General features: G+C 47.3%; 3 protein-coding genes across 4 annotated transcripts; all 3 read right to left on the bottom strand.

Moving 5' to 3' along the window:
- Positions 1–1,008: 1,008 nt before the first annotated feature.
- Positions 1,009–4,497, bottom strand: HOXB7 (homeobox B7; the record flags this gene model as incomplete). Its single annotated transcript, XM_080359813.1, has 2 exons — positions 1,009–1,262; positions 4,098–4,497. 2 exons carry the CDS (start codon positions 4,495–4,497, stop codon positions 1,009–1,011), a joined length of 654 nt encoding a protein of 217 aa, XP_080215939.1.
- A 2,294-nt stretch (positions 4,498–6,791) lies between these two features.
- Positions 6,792–8,749, bottom strand: HOXB8 (homeobox B8; the record flags this gene model as incomplete). 2 transcript variants are annotated; one of them, XM_080359773.1, is made up of 2 exons in its annotated part: positions 7,891–8,749; positions 6,792–7,099 (listed from the first exon to the last, which is right to left on the bottom strand). In XM_080359773.1, the coding sequence occupies exons 1-2, from the start codon at positions 8,309–8,311 to the stop codon at positions 6,792–6,794; spliced, it is 729 nt and encodes a 242-aa protein (XP_080215899.1). In that variant the 5' UTR covers positions 8,312–8,749. The 2 variants fall into 2 exon arrangements, with proteins under 2 accessions (XP_080215899.1, XP_080215900.1); XM_080359774.1 differs by having other exon boundaries at positions 6,792–7,096.
- Positions 8,750–16,607: 7,858 nt separating this feature from the next.
- On the bottom strand, positions 16,608–20,691 carry HOXB9 (homeobox B9; the record flags this gene model as incomplete). The annotated part of the gene is made up of 2 exons (XM_080360036.1): positions 16,608–16,843; positions 20,184–20,691. The coding sequence occupies 2 exons, from the start codon at positions 20,689–20,691 to the stop codon at positions 16,608–16,610; spliced, it is 744 nt and encodes a 247-aa protein (XP_080216162.1).
- Between the last annotated feature and the right edge of the window lie 2,460 nt (positions 20,692–23,151).

The raw sequence follows: 23,151 nt of genomic DNA, 5'->3' as shown, positions 1-23,151 counted from the left end.
CCGTTCGGGCTAGTTCTGGGTTCTTTGCATTTCTCCTTTATGTTCTTACCTCCATCACTATCAGACCCAGCGCGATCACGGAGGAAAAGGGGAGCAGCCTCAATCTAAACATATCGGTATATTCGCCAAATGTGGTGCAGGGTTCCGAACATTTTGAAAGGAGTGACTGTCCCGCCCCAAAAAGAGAGAAGTTCAGGGTGATAGATCGGGATATGGATTAATCTAAAATTATCTGTAATACAAAAAGCACTTTTCCCATGTAAAATAAGTCCGTATATTATTTTTAATAAGAAAAGTGGAAGGAAGCAAAGGTGCTGGTAGATAATGGGAGATTTCCTTTTTATTTTGAAGAATAATAATCACAGACAAGGGTGAAAAGAGGGGGGAAAGAAAGCAACGCGTCGCCATTAAATAATTTGCTACTTCGATATAGAACATTTTACGTAGCACAATATTAATTCCTCTCTTTTTTTCCTAGAGACTTGAACAAGTAAGAAATGCAGGTAAAAATATACAGAGATGGGAGAGCGCAGCGAGGAGAAAAGAACCACAGAGGTTACAGGGAGAAGGCGGGATCATCATTCATATTATGTACAGGACTATATACGCTAAGTAGAATTTGCATTCAGACTTTCAGGTCACATTTTCTAAATTAAAGGTGCTAAACACGACCATGTTACTTCATACCCCAAAGTACACAGCGAAGTACAAACGGAGATTTACAAATTACTTGTACTATAGGAAGACTCACATACAAAAATGTATCTATTCTGACTCTAAAGCCACATTTAATAGGTAGATAGTCGTTCTATTGTACAAAAAAAAAAAGACTTTAATATAGGTAGTATTTTTTTCAGTGTCAGGAAACACAATGTATCATTCCTAGGGTTTTCAATTATTTATGTACTTATCCTTTATCTATTTTAATATATAGTCTTTTTCTGTGTGGTTCCCCCCCCTTTTCTTCTCGCGTGGGTTTCCACCTTTCCCGCATCCACCTCTCGCCCCTCATTCCTCCTCGTCGTCCTCCCCGTCCTGTTTTTCCTGGCTGCTGAACCCGGAGCAGGCAGTTTTGTTCTCTTTTTTCCACTTCATGCGGCGGTTCTGGAACCAGATTTTGATCTGTCTCTCGGTGAGACACAGGGCGTGCGCGATCTCGATGCGTCTCCTCCGGGTCAGGTACCGGTTATAGTGAAACTCCTTCTCCAGCTCCAGCGTCTGGTACCTCGTGTAGGTCTGGCGGCCGCGTTTTCTGTCCGTGCCTGAGAAATACAAGCGGATTGGGATCAGCCGGGGGTCTGGGGAGGATGTTTTTGGGGATACGAGTTGGGTTTGCTCTCTTGTTTTTCTCTTTGCATGCAGTACAGTCCCACGAGGGGATAAAACCCTCGGAGGGTCTGTACAACCTGCGACAGACCTTCCTTTTATTTGCAGGATCAACTCCCTCTGCTTGAGGTTTTCGCCACCTCACCATCCGTGTTCTCAGCCTCCCAACCACTCCAGCTTTAATTTCCCTTCATCTAGGAAAAGCGTGCAGTGATATTTTTGTGCACTTGCGCCTGACTCCGATTGAACAACAAACTTCAGTAAGTTTCCTGGCCTCCGTAGTGCCCCTCAGACTCTGAGTTCTTACTTTAATTTTCATTTAAACACCAGAAATTTCCAGTGGTTGGGGAACAAATACAGAAATGCAGTCGGGCCAGAGAGAGAGGCATCTGCTGCCTCCACAAATCCAACTATTTGTCCCCTCTTAAAGCTGTCATCAGGGCGCCTGTTTGGAAGGTGTGTTATGGTCTTCACGATTTCATGACCTGTTTTGGGCACAGCGGTGGCTCCTGGGGCTGCCAGAGAGGCTGATCCCCCCGGGCCGAGCTTGTGGGGTGTCTGCACAGCAGCAGCACCTCCACACCCCCCAGCTGCCTGCGAGCGGCCTTTGGAAAGGGCCCAGCTCCTGATTCTCCTTCCACCCGACATTTCCTGGACTCTTCTTGGAAATAATTCTACAATATGATGTTTGTGATCCCGACTCTGTTTTCTGTGTAAATGCGATGTATATCTAAAGCATAATGTATTCTTTCCCGGAGCAGCGGGGATGGCGAACAGCAGCCTTGGCTTCTCCTCCACGCATTCCACTGGACTCCTCTTCTTCTTCCCCCCTTTTTTCTTTCCCCCCCCCCAACCCCCTTTCTTTTTAAAAGAAGAAAAGATCCAGTCATTAAAAGGAGGGGTGGGGGAAAGCAAAATAGCCAGGCTAGCTGTAAAGTAAAAATGTGCAGGTCGTGGAATGCGGGTTGTAAAATCCGCTGAGGGGAGAGCCATAAACTGCTGCTGAATAGGGATGACAACTCTATCTCTGCTCGCTGATGAAATTCCACAAGCGCGATCGCACAGTGGGCATGAGGCACAGATTGGGGGGGGGAGAGGAGGGAGGGGGGACCCCGTTTTTATGACTGAGGTCGAGTTTTTCTGGTTTTAGGCTCAACAGATCCCAGAGTATCCGGAGAGCAGGACCCCGCGAGTTTGCCCCGCTTCCAAACCCTCTCTAATGTTGATCCTCGCAGCGTCACAGGCTAAAATAGGGGTGAGCGGGGGGGCTTCTTACATCTAAAGTCAGATAAAAGCAGAGATGAAGTGTTTACGACCAGAAATATTTGCTCTTTGATAAATCAACTGTAAAAGTGGATGAATTATGGAGCAGGTAATGGAAAGAACTGACCACCAAATAAGTGTGAGGGTTACCTCCTGTCTCCATAAGCCGCTATACATTGGCTGCTCCTCTGGTTTATTCGCAGGGAGGCCGGTCTGCACCCCCTCGCACCCCCGAGGGTTCCTAACAAGACCCTTTCCGAATATTAGGAGGCGGAGGGGGGCTCGGTCCCAGAGATGCTCTCAAGTTGCCATCTGGCAGGGGAGAAGCAAAGCCAGGGTGGCTGGAAAACGAGCTCACGCCTTCAGCTCCGCTCCCAGTCGGGGCAGCAGCGCCTTTCTGCCCTTCCCAGGAGTGTAAACAGCAGCAGGATGCACAGGGAGCCCCGCTCCGAGCGGGGGAAGCGCGGCCCGGAGCGCCCGGCCCGGCCCCGCTGCGCTCCCTGCGGCCCCGGGGGGGCCGGGCCGGGCCTGGACCGCTCCCCCGGAGAGCGGGATATTTATTAAACGTTAATTGACATTAATACCCTGAGACGGAGCGCGTTGATGACTGAAGGCAGCGAGGCCGCCCGTCGTTCAGCGAGTTTGGGTTTGAGACACATGTGCGGGGGCAGCGTGTCCCGGGCGGGGTGTCCCCGCTCCCCGCGGAACACTGCGCGGGTTTGCGCGGAGCTGCGCGACTCTGCGCCGCCGGGGCGACCCCGGCACCCTCAGCCCCGGCGACAGGGGGCGCTGGCAGGGTCACCCCATGGTCCCCAAAGTGCTTCCCGGAAATGCGGAGCGCACCGCACCCCTCCGCGGTGCTGCTTTTCGAGAGGTGACACAGACTAATGTGCTCCCCCCCCAGTATCTCTGCATCCATCCGGATTCCCACCCGAGTGTCACAGTTTTGAGACCGGGGCTTTTAATTGCACCGAGAATTATGTGTTGCTGTTTCTGATGGCAACACGCTACGCTTAATTGCAGTGTCTGGGACACGGTGGTGAGGGGCTGGCAAATGAAGGTTTTGCAATCTAACAGAAAACAAACCAAGCTTGCAAGCACCTCCCATAAATAGTTTCTTTCAGAATCTATATCTATGTGGGGGTAGCACAATCCCCATCCTTGTAAATATAGGAGAAGAAGGGGCTGGCCATTATTTCTGCAGCTCTGTCTGTCCCTTCTAAGACAAACTGCCTTTTGCATGGCACATACACAGCCCCAGCAACACCAATAAATATTTAAAGCTAAAAGGATGGCTTTATGGCGGGGGTGGGGTGGGGGGGGTGGGGGGTCGCTCTCTCCCTCTCTCTTTTGAAGATGCGTTTTCGGTGAAACGTCATGAAAGGAGTTGGGGACAATTCCCCCCTCCCCTCCCCTTCCACCACCCCCCGCGCACGCCATCAAATAATTTACACTCCCCGCACTCCCCCCTCCCCCGGGCTCCTCTCTTTAGGGAGGCAGGGGCTTACCTGTGCTCCTCATCCAGGGGTAGATACGGAAGTTACTGTCGCTTTGCAAATCTGAGTCCCTCTGGTCCGTTTTGCTGCAGTTCTGCTTGGAAGCATCTCCCGGGCACATCATGGAGAGGTTTTGCTCGAAAGGGGAACAGTGCATGTTGAAGGAGCCGGGCTCCAGGCCGTACCCGGAGGAATACATGCTGGGGGGCTGGGGGTGCACGGCGCTGCCACTGGAGTACAGCCCGGGCATGGAGGCGGCGAAGGGAGGCGTGGATCCGGCCCCATACCCCGCTCGCTGGGTGTTGGAGGCGAAAGCGCAAGAAGTTTGCTCGGGAAAGACTCCGGATGGGAAAACCGAACTTGCGGCTTGATATTTAGAAAATAAAGCATTCGCATAATACAATGAACTCATAATTTGGCCGGGTGATTTGTAGGTCGGGACGTTTTAGTGTCGGTTTTACGAGGTACCGTGATATATTACGGAATTAGAGTCCAGATTTACACCAAAAAGGAGCCTTTTTCCTCCCGGCCCATGTGACGCGCGGGCACGTGGCTCCGGCGGCGCCAATCGCCGCCCGCTCCCTCCTCGGGGGCAAAAAATTGTAGTGCTGCTGGATTTATAAAATATGATAAATAATTGATGCGATATAAAACCCTCCAAGATCTATGCTGGAAGGGGTGAAATTGTGCTGGAGTCGATAAGCAACCTGTAATCAGTTTTCAGCTCAGACCAAGGGAGAAAGAGAAAGGCGCGGGGGGCGGGGGGGGGAGTAAAGCACGTTGCTGATAAACCAGCGTCTACCTCTCGGTCTCTCTCTGCTGGAGGAAAAGGAAGGGAGCTCTATTTATCCCTCTATTGATCCCGTCTAAAATTCCCTCCCTCGCACCATTTCCCTGGCTCCGAGGTACTTTTTTTTCACAAGACTGTACATAATTCCCTCCCCCCTTGACCCTCACCCCCGCCCCCCCCCAAAAAAAAAAAAAGACAAATGTCTCATTGATACCTAATAGTTTCAGGGGTCTCTTTTCCCAAATGCCATTCAGCTCTAGACCTAATTTATTCCAGTGCCACAGGCTTTGAGCTTCGTATTGAGCTGGCATTTGCTTTTCTTGTTGCGGAAAAGAAAGAGTGCACAGATCCCTTGTTCAGCGTGTCAGCGGTTCTGCAGGACTCAATCACACGAGTCAAATCTCACCAGCTGGCTGATTTGCTTTCTGCTGGAGAAGCAGAGACACTTTCCAAAATGTGGTCTGCCTCAATTTTTTTTTGGGGGGGGGAGGTGGGGGGGTAGAAAGAAAGAAAGTCTTACAGGCAGGAAAAGCAGCGCAGACAATGGTGGCTGCGCGTCCAGGGTTCGCGTTGTTTCTCCTTCCCCAAGGTTATGCTGCAGGGGTGGGTGAGCATCCCCGCGCTCCTCTTGCCATGGCAGGGCAGCACAAACCAGCTCCGCTGCGAAAATCACCGCTTATTTTATCTTTTTCTCAGTGAGATGAGTGGGAGGAAAGGAGAAGGGGTGTGGGGGGGGGACACCCAGAGCTGGGGATGGGCGAGGGAGAAAGGAGAGGAGAGAAAGGGAAGAGGAAAAGAAAAATCACGCATTACCTTCAGGAAGGATTTCCACACGGCCTCTCAACCTGTCACCACCCAGGAGCTGCTACAAACACTAAGAGCAGGAGCCCCGGCAGCTGCCCCGCGTCCCCCCCCTCGGCCAGGGCTGCCCGGGCCGGTCCTGCCCGCAGCATCTCCCCGGGCTCAGGCGGCTTTGATGGCCCGGGCTGCAGCTCCCACACAATTGACTTTTATTTCCTTTCTATCAAAGTGGTCCTGGAGGAAATGGAGCAGGGTAAAAGAATGATGTCACGGAATTCTCGCTTGTAAACTTTATTGTAACTTTCTTCCGCCGCTTCCAGGTTTAGACAATAGAACAAAGTGATGAAAGAACAACAAAATATATCATTAGTTCCCCCAATAAAGTAATTCACGTATACAGTATACATTCTTTTTCACAGTTAACCTAAAGATCACTTTACAACTTGCTTCACTGTGCGCATGCTAACTAAAGGAGAGAAAAACGCTTTTTTCTTGTATTTTTTAAGAGACATTTAAAAAATAAAAATTATTTTAAAAAGTCCCGAACCAAAGAAAAGAACAGAAGGAAAGTAAAGAGAGAAAGACAGAGAAAGAGAGAGATAACTAGAGCATAAATAGGCAGTTTCATGTTGTTGGGATGTTTGTTTCAATAGCTACCTCCAGTACATACAGATAAACCACAACCAAAAAAAATGTGGAAAATAATGTTTAAAAAGTGCACAAATGTAATTTCACGTAACTCCTATAGCATTGAAAGCTACGTTAACCAACCCACCCCCCAGGAAAGAAAAGAGAGATAGAGAGAAAGAGAGAGAGAGAATTTCACAGTCATGTTTTACATAAGCTATTGCGTTACACTACCACTAGTTAATAACTGGCAAAAGGCAGGAGAGACCTCCCGATCACTTTTGCATACTGTTCATTGTATCAAAGGATAATCAGGAAAGTGGTGCTTACAGCTATATTGTTTACAGCAATAAAAGGGGGTTTTTCCCTTCTCTTTTCTATGCATTGTTGTTTGTTTCCCACCCCTCCCTTACATTAACTGCCATTAACGTGGGGCTCGGGGGCTCTTCACCCCAGCAGCGCTTGCCTTTCAGTCCTTAAAAATCCTTTTATTTCTTGTCCGCCTTCTGTGCTTCCCCTTCCTCGTCCACCTCCTGGGCTCTTTCCATTTTCTGTTTTTCCAGTTCTTCCTGCTCGCATTTGCTGCTGGGAAACTTGTCTTTGTTGTTTTCCTTTTTCCATTTCATCCTCCTGTTCTGGAACCAGATTTTGACCTGCCTCTCTGTCAATCCCAGGGCATGCGAGACCTCGATCCTCCGTTTGCGGGTCAGGTAGGGATTAAATAGAAATTCCTTCTCCAGTTCCAGCGTCTGGTAGCGGCTGTAGGTTTGCCTCCCCCTCCTCCGTCCAGCGGCTGCTGGGGAATTGCAAAGGTTGGGTGGAAGAGGGGAAGAAGAGAAGGAGGTTGAGAGATACATAAACCAGACTCGGGAACAGGCACAGACACGGTCACACACACCGAACACAATCACACGCACCAAACACACTCACCAAGCACATTCACACACCCCAAACACACTCGCAAACACACACGGGCACGGGAGAGGTGGGGGGGGGGAAGAAAGGGCTCGCAGGAGCAAAGGCAGGAAGCAAAGAGGGCGAGGGAAAGGCTGCTGTCGGATATCAGAAAAGGGAAGATGGTTATAAAGGAAAGGGGTGATGGTGGCAGGGGAGGGGAGGGTCACCCACTCCGAGCAGCCCAGCTAAAGCCTGCACTTGCACACTTATTATTACCCGAACCACCACCACAACAACAGACTCCGGCACTTTGGGATCAGGGGAAGAAAAAAAAGAGCTGCAGCCCGGGGAGAGCAAGAAGCAGCCCCAGCGAAATCCCAAATCAAACGCCAAACAAAAATGAAGGGGCTTTTTAAGGCTATAAAAGTGCCATAAACTTTAAGGGCGCTTCCTTCTACAGAAAGCCCGGCTCGCTCAGCCCCCAGAAGAAAAGGTCTCCTTCAGGGTAATTAAACTATAAAGCAATTTACAAGTGCAAAAGTTTACCCCCATAAAGCAGTAAAATACAGTCACTGGGGAAGAAAAAGAGAGGGAAAGCAAGCAAGCAAGCAAGAGGGGCAGAAAGCAAGGCAGAGGGCCACTCTCTGGGCTGGGGAAATGCCTCTCGCTGTCCTTTCCATCTCGGCTCACCTTGCGGTCGCATCCAGGGGAAGAGCTGGGTCGGAGAAGGGCTCTGCTCCGAGCTCTCCGGCTCCTCGCCGAGGCCGCTGGCAGCGAGCTTGCAGTCCGTGTACTGCACCAAGTCCGAGTCCTGCGCGCCGAACAGGCTCTGCCTTTGCAAGGGGTCGTAGCCATAGAAGTTGCTGGGGTCCCCATGGCACGCCACGGCGCAGGGATTCTGTTGGTAAGGGGAGCTGGAGAGCGACGATGCTCCGTGGTAGAACTCCTGGATTTGGGTGGGGTGCTGGAAGGTGCCCCCCGTGCTGGGTCCGTACACCACCGTGGGTCTGCCCCCCAAATCCTGAGCGAACCCGCAGTCATAGTAATTGGGACGCAAGGAGTCCCCGGTTTTGTATTTGGAGAAGAGTGAGTTGACGAAATAAGAGCTCATTTTAATTTCAATAATAATATTTGTTTGGAGGAAGAAGAAAAGGAGGAAAAAAAAAAACCTAACCAAAAAAAAAAAACCCAAAACAAACAAAAAAAAGAAGCCAAGCAAAGCAGACCACGGGAATCTATTAGCAAAAAAAGAAAGCGCTAAGATGCTAAGCAACGACAGTTTGTGATTTCCAGGAATATAAAAGGAGGATATAATCAAAACTCTAAGCCTGCATGATATTGAATTCTTTCCTCCCCCCCACCCCTAAAAAAAAAAAAAAAATCGCCACTTAAAGAGTTCTCGCTTTACATTTCCAAGAAGAGATGCCAGTTCATAAACAGTTTTCAGTGATTTACTTCAGCGCAAATGAGTTGTTTCATATTTTGCAGTGTCTTTTCATGATCATTTGCATCTATTACCAAAACCTCATCCTATTGGCTTCTCCTTACTCCACACGGACTCTGCACCGCATGATTGTGAAAGGAAGAGTGTGAGAGAATAAAGAAGGAAAAGCAAGCGAGGGGGAGCGAGAGAGAGAGAGAGGGAGCGAGAGGGGAAGGGAGAAGGAGGTGGGGTGAATATACGGATTAAATATGTTTAACTACCTACATTAATGAGATATCGCTCGCCTCACAACAAATCACATACCTAGACCACCCAAAAGATTGATTTTTGGGGAGTGCTGGAAAATTAAAGAGAAGCGCTCGCAGTCGTTAATTTCAAAATTTTAACGAGGCAGTTTTAGCCTTTTTAAATGTCAGGGTCGCTTTGGAAAACTGTAAAAGAACACGATTTAATTGCTACCAGTTTTAAAAGGTCCTATAAATGTAATTGGTATTTTAATACAAGTTATCAAATCATACAGCTTCTTACCCTAAACATATTTTAAAACAAACGAGGTAGTCATATTTAACATTTTAATGATCAATTTCCTTATTATTGATAAAGGTTTAACTATCACATGAAGGGAATTGCATTTGTAATAGCCCCAAAAAAGGCTGTAAACTGTTTAACAAACTATAAAACGCCATAAAGCCGGGGATGTTGTTGTTGTTTATACCGCACTACATAAAAGCCGTTAGGATTTTACGAGTTCGTTCCTCTACTGCTATAAAGCAGAGGTTTCGATTGGACCCGTCCACATTACAGCGAGATGTCGAGGTGTCAATATTGAATTAAAATGATTATAGTTTTTCATATATAACATTGACTTTCGGTGGCTCCGCAGCCCCCTCCCCGCCTCCCTCGTTCGAGATGTGCTCGGGGATGTTGCGAACTCCTGGTTGTGATTTCCACCTCCAGAACAGACCCGCAGAACCTCCCTGGGCTGGAGCGGCTCCTGCCCACCCCCACCCCTCCCAAAGAACTTTTTTGGGGGGGTTTTCATGATACTTCTAATGAAAACGGGGGCGAGGCGGGGGATGGGGCAGAGAGGAGAGGAGCCACGCTTTCTATTTTATTGGCATTTGGTAACAACGGAGCAAACTTACCCCTAAGATGCCAACGCTGCAATTTTCCACCAGCTAAACACACAGGGGGTAGATTTTGAAATTCATTTCTCGCAGTCAGCAAATATTACCGAGATGTGTTTCAGTTAATAACGGCAACAACCCTCCCAAGCCAGGACCCCCCAGCCCCTCGCAATGCAGCTCTATTTTCCAGTCCTTCAACCTCCACGAAGAATTAAAGACACTATGTTAAAGCTCTTTTTTCCCCCCTTTGCCCTGGGTAATTCCTGCTGCTTCCCACCGCACCGCTTTGTGCGCTTTGGTCACCAGAAAGGTGGATTCAAGGCGGTTTCAGCCGTTCCTGCCTTGAACTGAGGGACAATTTTCAACCTCCACGACACGGAAAAGATTAAAAAGTTGAAATGTTTCGGTTTGGCTTTGATTTAAAAAACCACCAACCCAACAACACCACCCACACCAAATAAACACACATTAAAATTAGCAGTGGGAATGGGCAGGGAATTAAGAGAGGCAGAAAGAAATAGAGAGAAAGAGAAAGAAGGAAGGAAAGAAATATAGTAACGGAATAAAACTTTAAAGCCATCCTTAGAGAAATAATTTAAGTAAATACGTTTCCTTTATTTTGTGTGGGGATCATTTCAGTCGAGTCTAAGAGCCTTTTCAAGTAATTATTGTTGTTGGAGTACTTGCAGTGGTATAATTAAGGCTTTCCCCCCCCTAAAAGACAAGTTAACATTTTACTTTTCTCAACACTTTTATTGTCGATTGAGCAGATTTTGGTTTCCTCTTTGAACATAAACCCCCAGAAATGGCGCACAGAAGTAAATAGAGCTTTGCAGTCTGGGCTGGGATGCTGGAATTTGCAAGAAAGTAAGAAAATAAAATAATCCGCCGAAGTGTTTGGAGGAAAGAACCTTTTATGTGTATTTACAGACGCACTCCCAACCATTGAAGTTTGTAAAGTAGGAGATAGCAGGAATTCCTGTTCGTCCGTGGACCCCAAGAAGGTGGGAGTGAAGTTGTTCCTGGAAGTGAACATTTTTATCAAGTGCGGTAGAATTTTATGGTCATGATGTGATGGGAACTCACCAAGGCACCAGAAATCAATGGCTGATCTTAAATCATCCATCTACTGTACCCAGATCCCTGATGAAAGGAAAATGTTTCTATTATAAGAAAAAACAAGTGGGGATGTGTGTGTGTGTCTGAGAGAGGAGATAATTTATAAATACCCGATGAGGGAAGATTTATTGGGACTTCACAAGGGAAAAAAAAATGAAAAAAACATTAAAAAACGAGCCCTTTTCCAGGTAAACCTTAACTTTTCACTACTCTGCATTTTACTGGGTGTTTTTATCATCTAGTTCTGTTTACACGTGTATTTCATTTTATAGCATTGAAACAGGCGGGAGATGCTGCACCTCCTGCTTTTCGGGGACCGGGCGTATGTTCTGATCCAATTTGGGAGAAACACTTATTCCGAAAATACCTGTTTATAACAATTCGAAAGGAAACTATTGCTACCCTTCCATCCCGCGTTATTTGGAGCTGAAGGACGGGAACGTCTGAATATTTTTATCCTGTAATTTTGACGAAACGAAGGCCGAAATAAAAGCGAACTGATGGAATTGAAAGTTCACATTATTGCTGCTGCCGCACCAGAGGGTTATTTATATGTAGCACAAAACGTAATAATATTTTTTAAATTAATTTTCCATTTTGCAACGTTTAAAAACGTTTCCAAACATTTGAAGCGAAGACCTCGGCTGGGGAGCAGGAGCGTTACCCAAAGCGGAGCAGGGACACCGAAAATGACCCGTTCAACTTCTAAGAAGCGCATACTGATTATTTTTTGCTGTTCCGGCGATGGCTATGAGTATAAAATATTCAAAATAAAGAGCCCAGCAAGCTCAGGTGGTCCTGAGGGCCAAGGGAAAGCGCCGGGAAAACTGGCGTGAATCTGTGCGCCCCGATACCTCGGGGCCGCTCTTTCCCCGTCCCGCAAACGCAAATCTGCGCTTTGCAGATAATTAAGCCGTTCTCCCACCTCCGGCCCAACTAGCAGAAGACAAAACCCGGTTTTATTTTTAATAATCCCCTTTGAATGAACATTTTCAATAGATGCGTGTCCCACCTCTCACCGCATCCTAGCTCAGAGCCTCCACATTAACTCCCTCCCTTTATTTTTTAGCCTCATGTAATTTACCCTCGGAAAACCAAGAAGAGAAGAAGATGTACCGTATAAAATGGACAAACCACCGCTAATGAGCCCCGCACTTTAAGCCCGGATCGGTCCCGCCCGGATCCGCGTGTCACGCGGGGCCCTGCGCCCGCGCGCGCGGACGCGCGTCTCCCGTGGAGCAAGGGCGCCACCTCGCGGCAACGGGCGGCGCTGCAGCCGCGGCCGGGGGCGCGCAGGGTGGTGGAGGGGGGGGGGCGGTCCAGGAAAATGGGGGAGCGGAGGGTCCCGTTCGGACCCGGGGAAATAAACTGGCCAAAATGAGGGAGATAAAAAGGGGGAGAAAAAGGCAAATCGCATTTATCCTCCCGGCCTCGCAGCGCTGAAGTTTTCCACGCAGAAGCGGCTCTAGCCGGCAATAAAAGAGGCAAAATGGGTTTGCTTTTGAAAACCGCTATTGTTTCAAATTCCGAGACTAAACAATTGGCCATTCTGCTCTGGAGGGGGAAGGCCAGAGCTGTAAACCCATGAAGAGCTTCCCAAGCCCAGACGTCTCGCCAGAACCTCGAGTGTGTGAGCACGGGGGGGGCCGGTGGGTGTTGTTGTTGTTGCGCGCAGGGCTCGGCATTCGGCAGCCTGGAATGGCTTGAAAGGAAAAAGAAGGGGGAAAGAGAAAAAAAAAGAACAAAGGGAATCATCCAGAGCGCTGGATTTTCACGGCATCTGCAAGAGAAGAATAAATTAGCCCAAGTCCCTCCCCACCTTTTCTCTCCCTCTCCCCCCCCCATTTTTAAATACCTCCTCCCTTAGGAGAGGGGGGAAAAAAAACTTTGTGTGTGACCGAAGCAGAAATAAGAGCATTTACACGTTGGGTTTCCCCACATTCCCAAGTCCTTGTAGTAATTTAGGAGTTCCTGAAAGTTTTCTTGCACTGTTTGCTTTACAGCCGTTTAGTTCCTTAACCTTCAGAAATTTATACCCTATAAAGTTTTATAGCGGTCATATTCTTTTATTGCAGCACACTGCACTGAATTTTCCTTTTTTTTATGACAAGTTGCTTCCCTTTCTCTCTCTTCCCCCTGTAAGCTCCAAATATCTCTCTTCTTCTTTTGTTTTCTTTTCAGAGCTGCCCCAAAGAAAGGATTTTTTTTTAAGAAGTGAAATATTGCCCTTTAGAGCCCTCATTATGTTAAAAATTAGTGGAAAGAGATTCCTGGTTATATTTCTCAGTACCTGCTTCCTGCGGGGCTGAGCAGGTCTTGGGGTTTGTTTGGTGTTTTTACATATAGAGATCGAAACACTTTCCGAGCGCTTGTATTTCTTCACGAGCAATAAAATGTCAAACGAATTTCGAGACGGAGCCCTTGGAAAAAGGAACCGCGTGTCAAAGCCGAGGTGATGCGGAGCGGGGCAGGCGGGTGGGCTTTCCCACTGCTTGGTTTGCCTTGCTAGTTTTGCTTTAGCAAAGTTTTCCTTGGGTGGTAAGAGAATAAACCAAAGGAAGTCAAATAAAGCCGCTCCGCGCCGCGCTTTCGCTCCCTAAGGCTGATGTGGGGATGCAAAGATTCAGCCCCTCAAACCAAACAAATAAACAAGCAAATTTAAACAATAATTTAAAAAAATACACCCTTAAATGTAATGGGAGATTAACTATTTGTAGTTAAAAATAAATAAAATAATAATTTTTTCAAAATTTAGAAACGCGGCAAATTTGCATGGGACCAAGAAACCACTTGCTACCGCCGAGAGGAATCATTTCCCTTTGTCTCTGCACAAAATTGACTCTTATAATACACTTAACAAGGCACTAAAGAACGCAGGAAAACACACTGAAAATATTAGCGAAGTTTCCGATGAAGCGGTATAACACAATGACATATCGCTGCTGTTGTTCTAAAATCGATTTTTATTCTGGAGCATTAAACATCTCTGGAAAATACATCCGGGCTGATGCTACAGAAGACAGGTTTTCCAACATTTTTTTTTTTTAAGTAAGCATATTTCCTAATAAAACGAACTAACATTTTAAATTCTATTTAAAAAGAACCTTATATTGTTGTCTTAAAAATATCCGCTCTTTACCACAACTCTAAGGAAAGTGGGAAATGCTTCTAAATCCTAGTGGCCGATGGGCTGCAAACATCTATTAAGTCACAAATACGCTTCTGAAAAATATAGCAATGAGGATTTAGGCAAGTCCAGACTCAGTTCGAGATATGAGGAATACATCGGTTCAGCATGGAGCACATTTGAAATTCATCCGTCCTTGAAAAGACCCAAACGCAACTGAAAAACTTGCCTGCGCAGCTTAAACACGGCTAAACCAGCTTTTCCGACCCTCTATCATTTCAAAAAATAAATGGGGATTTAGGGAAATGATCCTGCTGGCACCAGATATTTTTGTTCGCAGCTCGGAATGTCTTGGGAACAGCTTTTTAAACTGAGTTCCGAGGAAGGAGATTCGGGGCTTCGACACAGGGTGAAGTTGGGTTACATTGAACTCCCTCCGGCAACAGAACGGTTAAAATGTGAAGCCCCCAAGGAGCTACTTCAGGATGGAAAGTTTTACATGAGAAAGTCTAGGCATTAAAAACAAAACAACGACAAAACCCCACCGTCCGTCTTAAACTCTTCAAGCCTGGTTTCTGGTCGAGTGGAAGGTTTCAGTTTATTTTTACCCCTTTCAAGAGGAATTGGAGCGGTGGAAATTTCAATGCACGGAGGCGCAGCTACTTGATCCTTATCTCTGGATCATGAGAGGACAAAATAACCCCAGGAATAGTTTCCAAAACCGCATATCTGCCTATCGCTTCTTCCCAGAGCAATCTCTGTTCTGCAGATAGAAGGGCTCTCGCAAAACCTGACGCTGAGGATACACAATCCTGAGTCATATTCGCTCTGGTTCGTCCGATATACGGCAGAAGTAAATCAATTTTCTCTATTTTTCCCCCCGCCCTATTGAAACAAGCCACCTTACACTCGCCTTGTTCCTAGAAAGCCTCCTGGCAGCTAAATATACACATTTGCACACGAAGCAAACGAGAGAGGTTTATTTCCATATTTTCCATCCACTACCAACTGCAGAACTCTTCGCATACTTAAAAATCCACAGTAGAAACAGAAAACGAGCTTCCACATCCACAGAAACACAACCACAAACACAGTTTACAATACCCACCATAGAATCAACTGGTACTAACCCCCACCCCACCCCGGGCCCCCCAACCCTCCCTTCCCAACCCAAAGTTAAGCCTTACAGAGATAAAGGGAAACCGGTCCCGCCCGGGTGGATCTGTCAGATGAGGAATCGGCTCCGGCCGCATGACAGGAGCCCAGCGAGCTCTATATTTGGTGTTTTAAACGCTTCTTCGGGATGAGGATGAGGATGGGGGGTCAGCGCGGAGCCGCCGCAGCCCCCGGTGCCACCCGCTCCTTCCCGGGCCCGAGGCGGGGGGGGGGCGGTGGGAAACATGCTGCTTCAGGCAGAAAAAAACCCTGAAAACTCAACCCCACCCCAACAAAAAGCACCGACACTCAAGTATTAAAAGCATCTCAGCAAACAGGAGCGGGAAGAAATCCACCCAGGCTGGGGTTAGCACTTTATCTCTGCAACAGCTTTAGGAAAAGTCAATCCACAATAAATTATAAATATGCTAGCACTAAGAACACAACCTCCCCCTCCCTTATAGCTCTACTAAGGTAGTTTTTTAACTAGAAAATCCCTTTCTTCCTCTTCTCTAAAAGTTAGGAATAAGTTGGCAGGGGTTCTTCCGCCCCTTTTTCTCCTAAATAATTTACAATGCGGCTCTGAGAGTGCCCCCCACACACTCTCTCGCCTCCCTCCCCGTCTTTTCTCCTCTTCCAAGTGACCCAATATAAAACTACCAGATGAGGAGGTTTGCCTGTAAATACCCTACTAAACTGGCAGGTCAAAGTCACATATCTGCCATGGTGCGATTCAAATAAAAATCCCGCATAACAAAAGAATCTTTAAAAAAATATATATATTAAAACAAACAAACAAAAAAAAAAAGAGTTGGGTTGTCATTAAGCGACTACCCTGGTATAAAGTTGGCGAATTGAAAATGATTTGTTGGGTGCAATTAAACGCAAGTCTCGCAAACGTGTCTGTCTTGTGGTAGTTTAATTAAATCGTCTGGTTCCTTGGCCACCCCAACATGTGTGTGAGTGTGTGTTGTGAATGTTATATAGAATCATTGTCCTTACGTGGATAAAGAAAGACAGCGAGGTTTGGGGGGGCTTGGGCCAGGGTGTTTGTGGCCACTTGTGTTTGCCGTCCTGCTTTCCAGGGAGAAAGTGCAAGCAGAGAAACTGCTGCTCAGACAGGAGCCTCTGTCTGTGTTAGACTGTAGGGGAAAGAAAAGAGAAAGGACAAAACATAGAGAGAGAAAACAAGAGAACAGAAACCAAACCCAACATGTGTCCCAAAAAGGAGCTGCAGTTTGGGCTGGGCTGCCTCCTATGTGGCCATACTAAGATAAAATAAGAGTATTAAGCAACATCTCGCATGCAAAGGTGGAGATGGGGAATGGGGAGGTTGTTCCCCCCGTGGTTGGGGAATTGGGCAGCACTACAGTGGGGGTGCGCAGCCTAGGAGCTGGGGGTGGGGGACAGGGGGGGATGCTGCTTTTCTGGCTTTTCATTCTTTGCCCTGTTCCTTGTTCATTTTCTTCATTTTCATCCTTCGGTTCTGAAACCAGATTTTGACTTGTCTCTCACTCAGGTTGAGAAGTCTGGCCACTTCGTGTCTACGGTCCCTCGTCAGGTACATATTGAATAAAAACTCCTTCTCTAGTTCCAGGGTCTGGTATTTGGTGTAAGGGCATCGTTTTTTCCGGGAGGAGCGGGCGTGCAGCCAGCTGGCAGCTGGGTTGGCTGAAAGAGAAGCAGCGAGATCAATACGATGCAGCTTGAGTGTTTCTCAGAAGGTTTTAATCATGCCATCAAATATTAAGATTATACATACACATATGCACGCCCGGCTGAAAAATGCTCCCGCCCCAGGAGTGGGCAGAGGCCGCCCTAAAATCACACGGGAGCGGCAGGTTGTGCGGGGGGGGCCATCCCCAAATACCAGCGCACCCCGTCCCTGAGCGGGGGGACCTGGGACCCGCGGGTCTGTGTCTGTGCACTCGCGTGTTTCCTGCACACGCGTGTCTGTGCACACCCGTGTCTCCTGCACACGTGTGTGTTTGGGTGCACACTTGCCACTGGTAGAACCCCCCCCACCTCTTTTCCCCGGGTCCATCCATGCCAGGTAAACACCCACACGCACTTACAGATTTGCATAACTCCCATCTGCACGTTTCACACTCTATATACAAAGAAACCAACGCATTTCTTTTTTTCCCCTTTCCAGACGTGTTTTCCCACGTGTCTACAGATTTACTCCTATAGACACATGGCGCAGGAAAGGAGCAGAGAGCGGGGGTCTGGAGAAACCTTTCATAAATCCTGCCTATTTTTTTTTGCTATGTGGCAAGAACCGGTCTCCATCTAATAAACATCCTCTGAGGGCTGGGTGGACTCTGCTGCCGGAGGTCTGGACAGTGTCACCCAGACACACGGACATTTGCAGAGCTGCAAATGCAGCCCAAAATAAATAACAGGCTGCCTGTCACCCTCGCGTGTGGGAGAAGTTACGTGGGAATCTTTTGCAAAAGGGACATTTCAGGAATTAGCCTTTTCAAGGGAGGGGAGAAAACAACATTTTGGGAGCACAAACCACCTCCACACGCACGATAGTGGTGAAGGTCGCACCCAAAGGTGAAGTGGGTTTAGGGTAAATAATAGAGCATTTACTAATCACATGCAAATATTAGCTGACCGTTGGGTAACTGAGAGGCGGGAAAGAGTAGAATGAAGGGTTATAGACAGACCACGTATTTCTATTTTATTTCCTTTGCCTCCTCTGAAATTATGACTGAAACCATAAACCTTTACTCCAATTAAATGGACCATTATAAATATATACATACACATGCGCGCTTGCCACCAGAACGTTTCCTCTACGTAAAATGAAATATATTGAATATATTCTTAAAAATAATCCGGTTAATCTTCCCCTGTAAGTACTGCCTCTTACAAATTTGCACGGCTATTTCCTTAATGTAATTGACTTGATCTAATATGCAGAATTAAATATTAAAGAGGAAGAAAGCTGTTAATAATTGATACTGTTAATCCTGCTACCCATCCTTTAATGGCAATAGAGGGCTGTGCTTCAGAACAGATTTTTATTCGGTTTGGGCTTATTTTTTGTCATAGCTTGGATCGTTAAAGTATCAGATATTTTAAACGCGGATGTTGCTTTATCTGTTCCCTATACACAAATCCCCAAACAGGAAAGTGAATGGGAAGAGGTTCTGGCACATGTTTTCTTGAAAACCCAGCAAATAAATTAACAGATCCCTGTGCCATGCACAGGGCGGAGATTCGTCATTGCGAAATACTTTCAAAAATTGAAAGAGTCAGGGAAATTGGTGGGAGCACTTTCTGCACAACAGCTCCGTCTTCCAGCCCTGGCACCCTCTCAACATCAGCCCAAATTAAACTATTATTTAAACCAAAATATGCGTCGTAACCGCATGCCATAGAAACCACACAACCTCCTCTTAGCGCGGGTCCCTGCACTTACTTATAACTTCACAACGTTTTCTTGGACAAGATTTTTATATATTCAATTTCAGGGGCATTGAGCACAGAACCTGGATATTTAATTCTCTCAAATCATTCACCTCACGGTTGCAGTTTGTTCTGGATCTCTGCCCAGTACAATAGAACAGCGCTTTCTTTTTGTGTGTGTGTGAGTGTGTGTGCCTGTGTGCAAGTTAAATGATAGGGGGGGGGAAAAAAGTCACCATAACATCCCGCTCAAGGAGGGGAGGAAGCAATGAGGGGCGAGAATATACTGTATTTTTAATCGTATGGTTGCAATGGCAAATTCTGTTGCTGTTCCACGTTGGGAAGGCGGGTGGGGGGGGGGGGTGGGGTGTGGAATTAGAAGTTAATTCAAGGGGAAAAAGAATGAAAGAATGAGTGTGTCAGGCGCCCAGCACAGAGCCGGGGGGTTCCAGCCTCTGCCGGGGGAAACTTCGCCTTCCTCCGCAAAATATTGACCGAGAGGGTGAAGCCAAGTTTCCCTCTCTGCCTCCTGTCCGCTCACCTTTCAGCTGGAAACCAGGTACCAACCGCCTCTCCACGAGGGGAAGATACCGATTCTTTCTCACTCAAACGCCATCGCATTATTATTAGCATCATTATTATTATTAATAATATTATTAATAATAATATTAATAGCATTGTTGATAGTGCTATTAAATATTTTCAAGGTGAATTATTTTATTTTCTATATTTCAGGGGAAAAAAAAAAACAACCAACCAAACAAAAAAATCCCCCACAAAAAACCCCAACAAGCCAGCTCGCCGAGAAAGCACATGGAGAAGTTTAACTGTTTCCCCAATCTGGCTACATTGCAAATAAAAGCTAATTAAGTTGGAAGCACACACCCCCCCCCCCCCTTTTATTTTATTTTAATTTTTTTTTTTTCGAGGAAGGAGCGTGGCTTTGAAATATTCACCCCCTGCACCGTTGCATTTAATAAACAAATAATTTTAAAAAGCCAAACAAAGCACAGAAATACGAAGCAAATGAAAAGGCAGCAGCAGGTTCCAGCGGAGCGGAGCTGCGGGGGGAACGAGCCGCCCCGGGCTGCGGGCACCGGGCGGCGGGCACGGCGAAGCCCCCGCTGCTCTCTCCCTCCCCACGTGAACGTTTCCCCCGTAATCTCTCCTCTTTCCCCCCTTCTCCTTCTCACCCACCGCAGCCCTCCGCTCTCCTTTCCCGTCCTTTCTTCCCTGCCTCCCCCGGCCCTTCCCGGCCCCTCCGCCCGCACCCGCGCACATTTACTCCCGCTTACTCCAGTGTCTCTGCTGCCGGAGCCAGCGCTCTGGAGGACAGAGGGTGACTCGCTCCAGCTTTTGTCCGCTCTGGACTCTGGTTAAGCTCAGGGATCACGCTCATTTTTATTTTTATTTTTATTTACCGGCAGAGACAATGCCACCCCTCTCCCGTCCCCACCTCTCCCCTTAGGTTGGCATCAGCAAGCGGAGACTTTTCTTTAAGCCCCGATTTTAAACTTTACGCAGCATTGTCCCCTTTTATTGCACCTCCTCCAGCTTTTATACTGTTTACTTCCTCACTTTTATAACTTACTTTGATCTGTCCTGTCTTTGTCTTCGCTTCCTTCACAAACTTTATTGTCCTCGAAGCTGGGCCTTTGATTGGAAACGATCCCTTCCCTTGCAGCAGAAGTTTCTAAATTGTACTCCTGTGTTCCCTGTTTATGGACATCCCCGGGACGGGCCAGCAGCGGCTCTGCCTTCACAGAGCCCTGCCCGGGGAGGTTCTCTGCTCTGGGTACCGGATCCAGCCAGCTCCGGAGGTACCTGCTCTCAGATGGGACGCTTTGATGTTGAATATATGGATGGTAGACGGCAGGAAGGGTACCAGAAGAATGTGGATTCAAAGGAGTCCAGGAGGCGCTGAAAACTGGAGGTTTTGGCTGAAAACTACAGGAGGGGAATTCTAGATGCTCATTGTGCCCAGCTTGCCTGGAACTTGTATATTGCCCAGATGAAAATTTAGCTGAAGGCGAGTCTTCACTTTCATGACTTATAATAGAGTCGACATAATAATTGCTAAGAGTCCCAGAAATGGACATTCTCAGACATCATACAAAGCACGGTTCAATGAAAGGAAAAAAATACATAGGACAGATCTAGATTTGTACTCTACCCCCTTCTCCAACTTCCCAGCCAACAAAGTACAGTTGGGCTGCTGTGTTGTGAGCTCCCAGCAAAATGATTGGTCAAACTTTTTTCGTGTGCCTGATAAAGCGTCAGTCTCGGCGTAAATCAATCGCAGCCGAGGGGGCTGCGCTGCGCTGTCATCCGCCCTTGCATTCCATATCAAGGATGGATTGTTTTATGTTTATGCAATGTTGCAAAACGTCAGGAGTTTCGAAAAGCCACCAAACGGACAGAGCTGGGACTGATATCCCTTCCTAGATTTGCTCCTGAAATATCGGGGGGGGAGAGTCCAAAAGGGGGGGGGGTGGGTATTTTTTTTGTTTAAGAAAGATGCTGCTGTGCTCGCTTTGCCTTTAACAACCATCATGGGGAACAGAGATAAAAGCTGTTCTTTGCCACTCGGGCTCCAGAGTACGATAGCAAAAAACCCAGAAAATAAGTACACCCCCCCCCCCCCCCCCCCCCGCCCCACTCCAGGATTTTATACACATACAAATGAGCACGTGCATGACAGGCATATATACATAAATGCACACATATATGCGTTTTTGTAAAGAAAAAGATGGTTCCAGGTAGCGAGAGTGGTGGGGAGGGTGTTATCAATAATTAACCAGCTGGGATAGGAAAATGGATGGTTAACATGGTAAAATCAAATGGGTAAATATGAAATTTAAGGTGTCGCTGGCATGGACGTCGCATTGCAACTTTGACCAGCAAGCTGGCGAGCAGCAAACCCCTGTGTACATCCAAAGCCTGCCTTGGGCTTTATGCTTATATATATATATATATATCTTAAAATATGTCTGCATATGAACGTATGTTCGCATATTTTGCGGCATAATCTCAGGGTTGTTTTGCTTGGGCTACAATAGTGTCCCACGTTGCTGAAATCAGAAGCCTTCATTTAACTTTACAAGGCTAGTAAAATACAGTGAGCCACTGATCCGGCTTTGTTACAGAACGCCTTAAACTTGTGATGGTTAAATAGTTTAATAAAACTTACATTAGCTTTCTTTGATTTTTATAGCCTTGAATTTATTGCCTGGAGAAAAGAAAAGGGGGAAAAAAAGGAATCCCAAGCGTTTTCAGTTACCGTGCCCCCCCCTCCTGACATGTATGTGCCCACGGTGCGTGTGCGTGTCCAACAACAGCCCCCCCGCGATTGCATTTTCCGTGTGTTTTCGAAAACCCGAGGGTTTCGAGTTTTTCCCCGTTGCACCGAAGCGATGATGGACACGGGCAAAGCCCGGAGCGGCTCCCGGCCCGAATGATGCGGGGTAACGGGGTCAGTTTTACCAAGTTATGAAGATAAATCCCTTTTATTGCAAGATAGTCCGATGGCGTCGTAAATGTTGGTTAAGGAAAAGGTGCGCTCTGTGATTGCGGCAAAAGTGTTTCTCTGGACTTCAGCTGTAACAGTCTGGATCAATTTGCCTTCTTTAATCTATTGCCCCTCCGCCCTTCTCCCTCTCACCCCAACACTGAAGGATATTTAAAGTGAAGGGCAAAGAGATTTCTAGGAAAGATAAATCATCGCGAATCCTTCCTGAAGTATATAGGGATGGAAGTCTATATTAACAGGCTAATAATAACACTGAGGGGTGCTAATAGCCGCCTGAAATGAAGGAAAAATGTATTTCGCATTTCTCTCTGTATCTATGAGCGTGTGCGCGCGTGTGTGTCCATATGTCCGTGCCTACACAACACAGATGTTGGAAATTGCTATCAGAGGTATTTTACTGGTGCCGGAAGAATACGAAGGCGCTTTAAAACCTTCAGCCAAAGCCTCCGATTTTTCCTTATTCCTATAAGCGGTGCTTTTCCACCAGCATCTGCCCCGCAGCCTGATGGACGGACACATGTCCAGGACCACATCTCCTCTAAATGAGGCGCTATTAGGAAGCTGTTTATTTTCATTGAATAAAACCGAGAGGAGGGCGAGGAGAGCCAGAGCTTAATGCCGGAGGTCAGATTCATTTTTAATTTCCGCGGCCATCACGGTAGCGAGAGCCCTCCGGCCAGCTCCGAACCCTGCCCGTGTTGGACACGCAGCCCCAGTCCCAGGCTGCAGCCAAGGTGAGCTCTGAGGAGCCCTCGCCAGCTCAGATCTTGCCAAGGCAGCCGTAAATGTCACCAGGTGAGTCCTCTCCCGTCATCTGCAAAATCCGCTTTCCAGGGGGGTGTCCAGCCAAAGTGACTCCACTTCACCCCTTTGGCTTTTAAACAGGCGAAGGCAGCGAACCCCTGTCCCAGGGAGCAGTATCGCTCCGGTGCCGCTCGCACGAACGAGGGGCATTCCTGCTTTTTCCAACTTTCCCATTTCCATCTCCTCCCCACCCTCTTCTTTTAACTTCCCTAAGAGCTGCGGAGGT

The sequence above is a fragment of the Nesoenas mayeri genome (assembly GCF_963082525.1).
Source record: "Nesoenas mayeri genome assembly, chromosome: 26".
NCBI lineage: Eukaryota > Metazoa > Chordata > Aves > Columbiformes > Columbidae > Nesoenas > Nesoenas mayeri.
The sequence above is the reverse complement of the archived record's forward strand: the minus strand, read 5'-3'. Positions and strand labels throughout refer to the sequence as shown.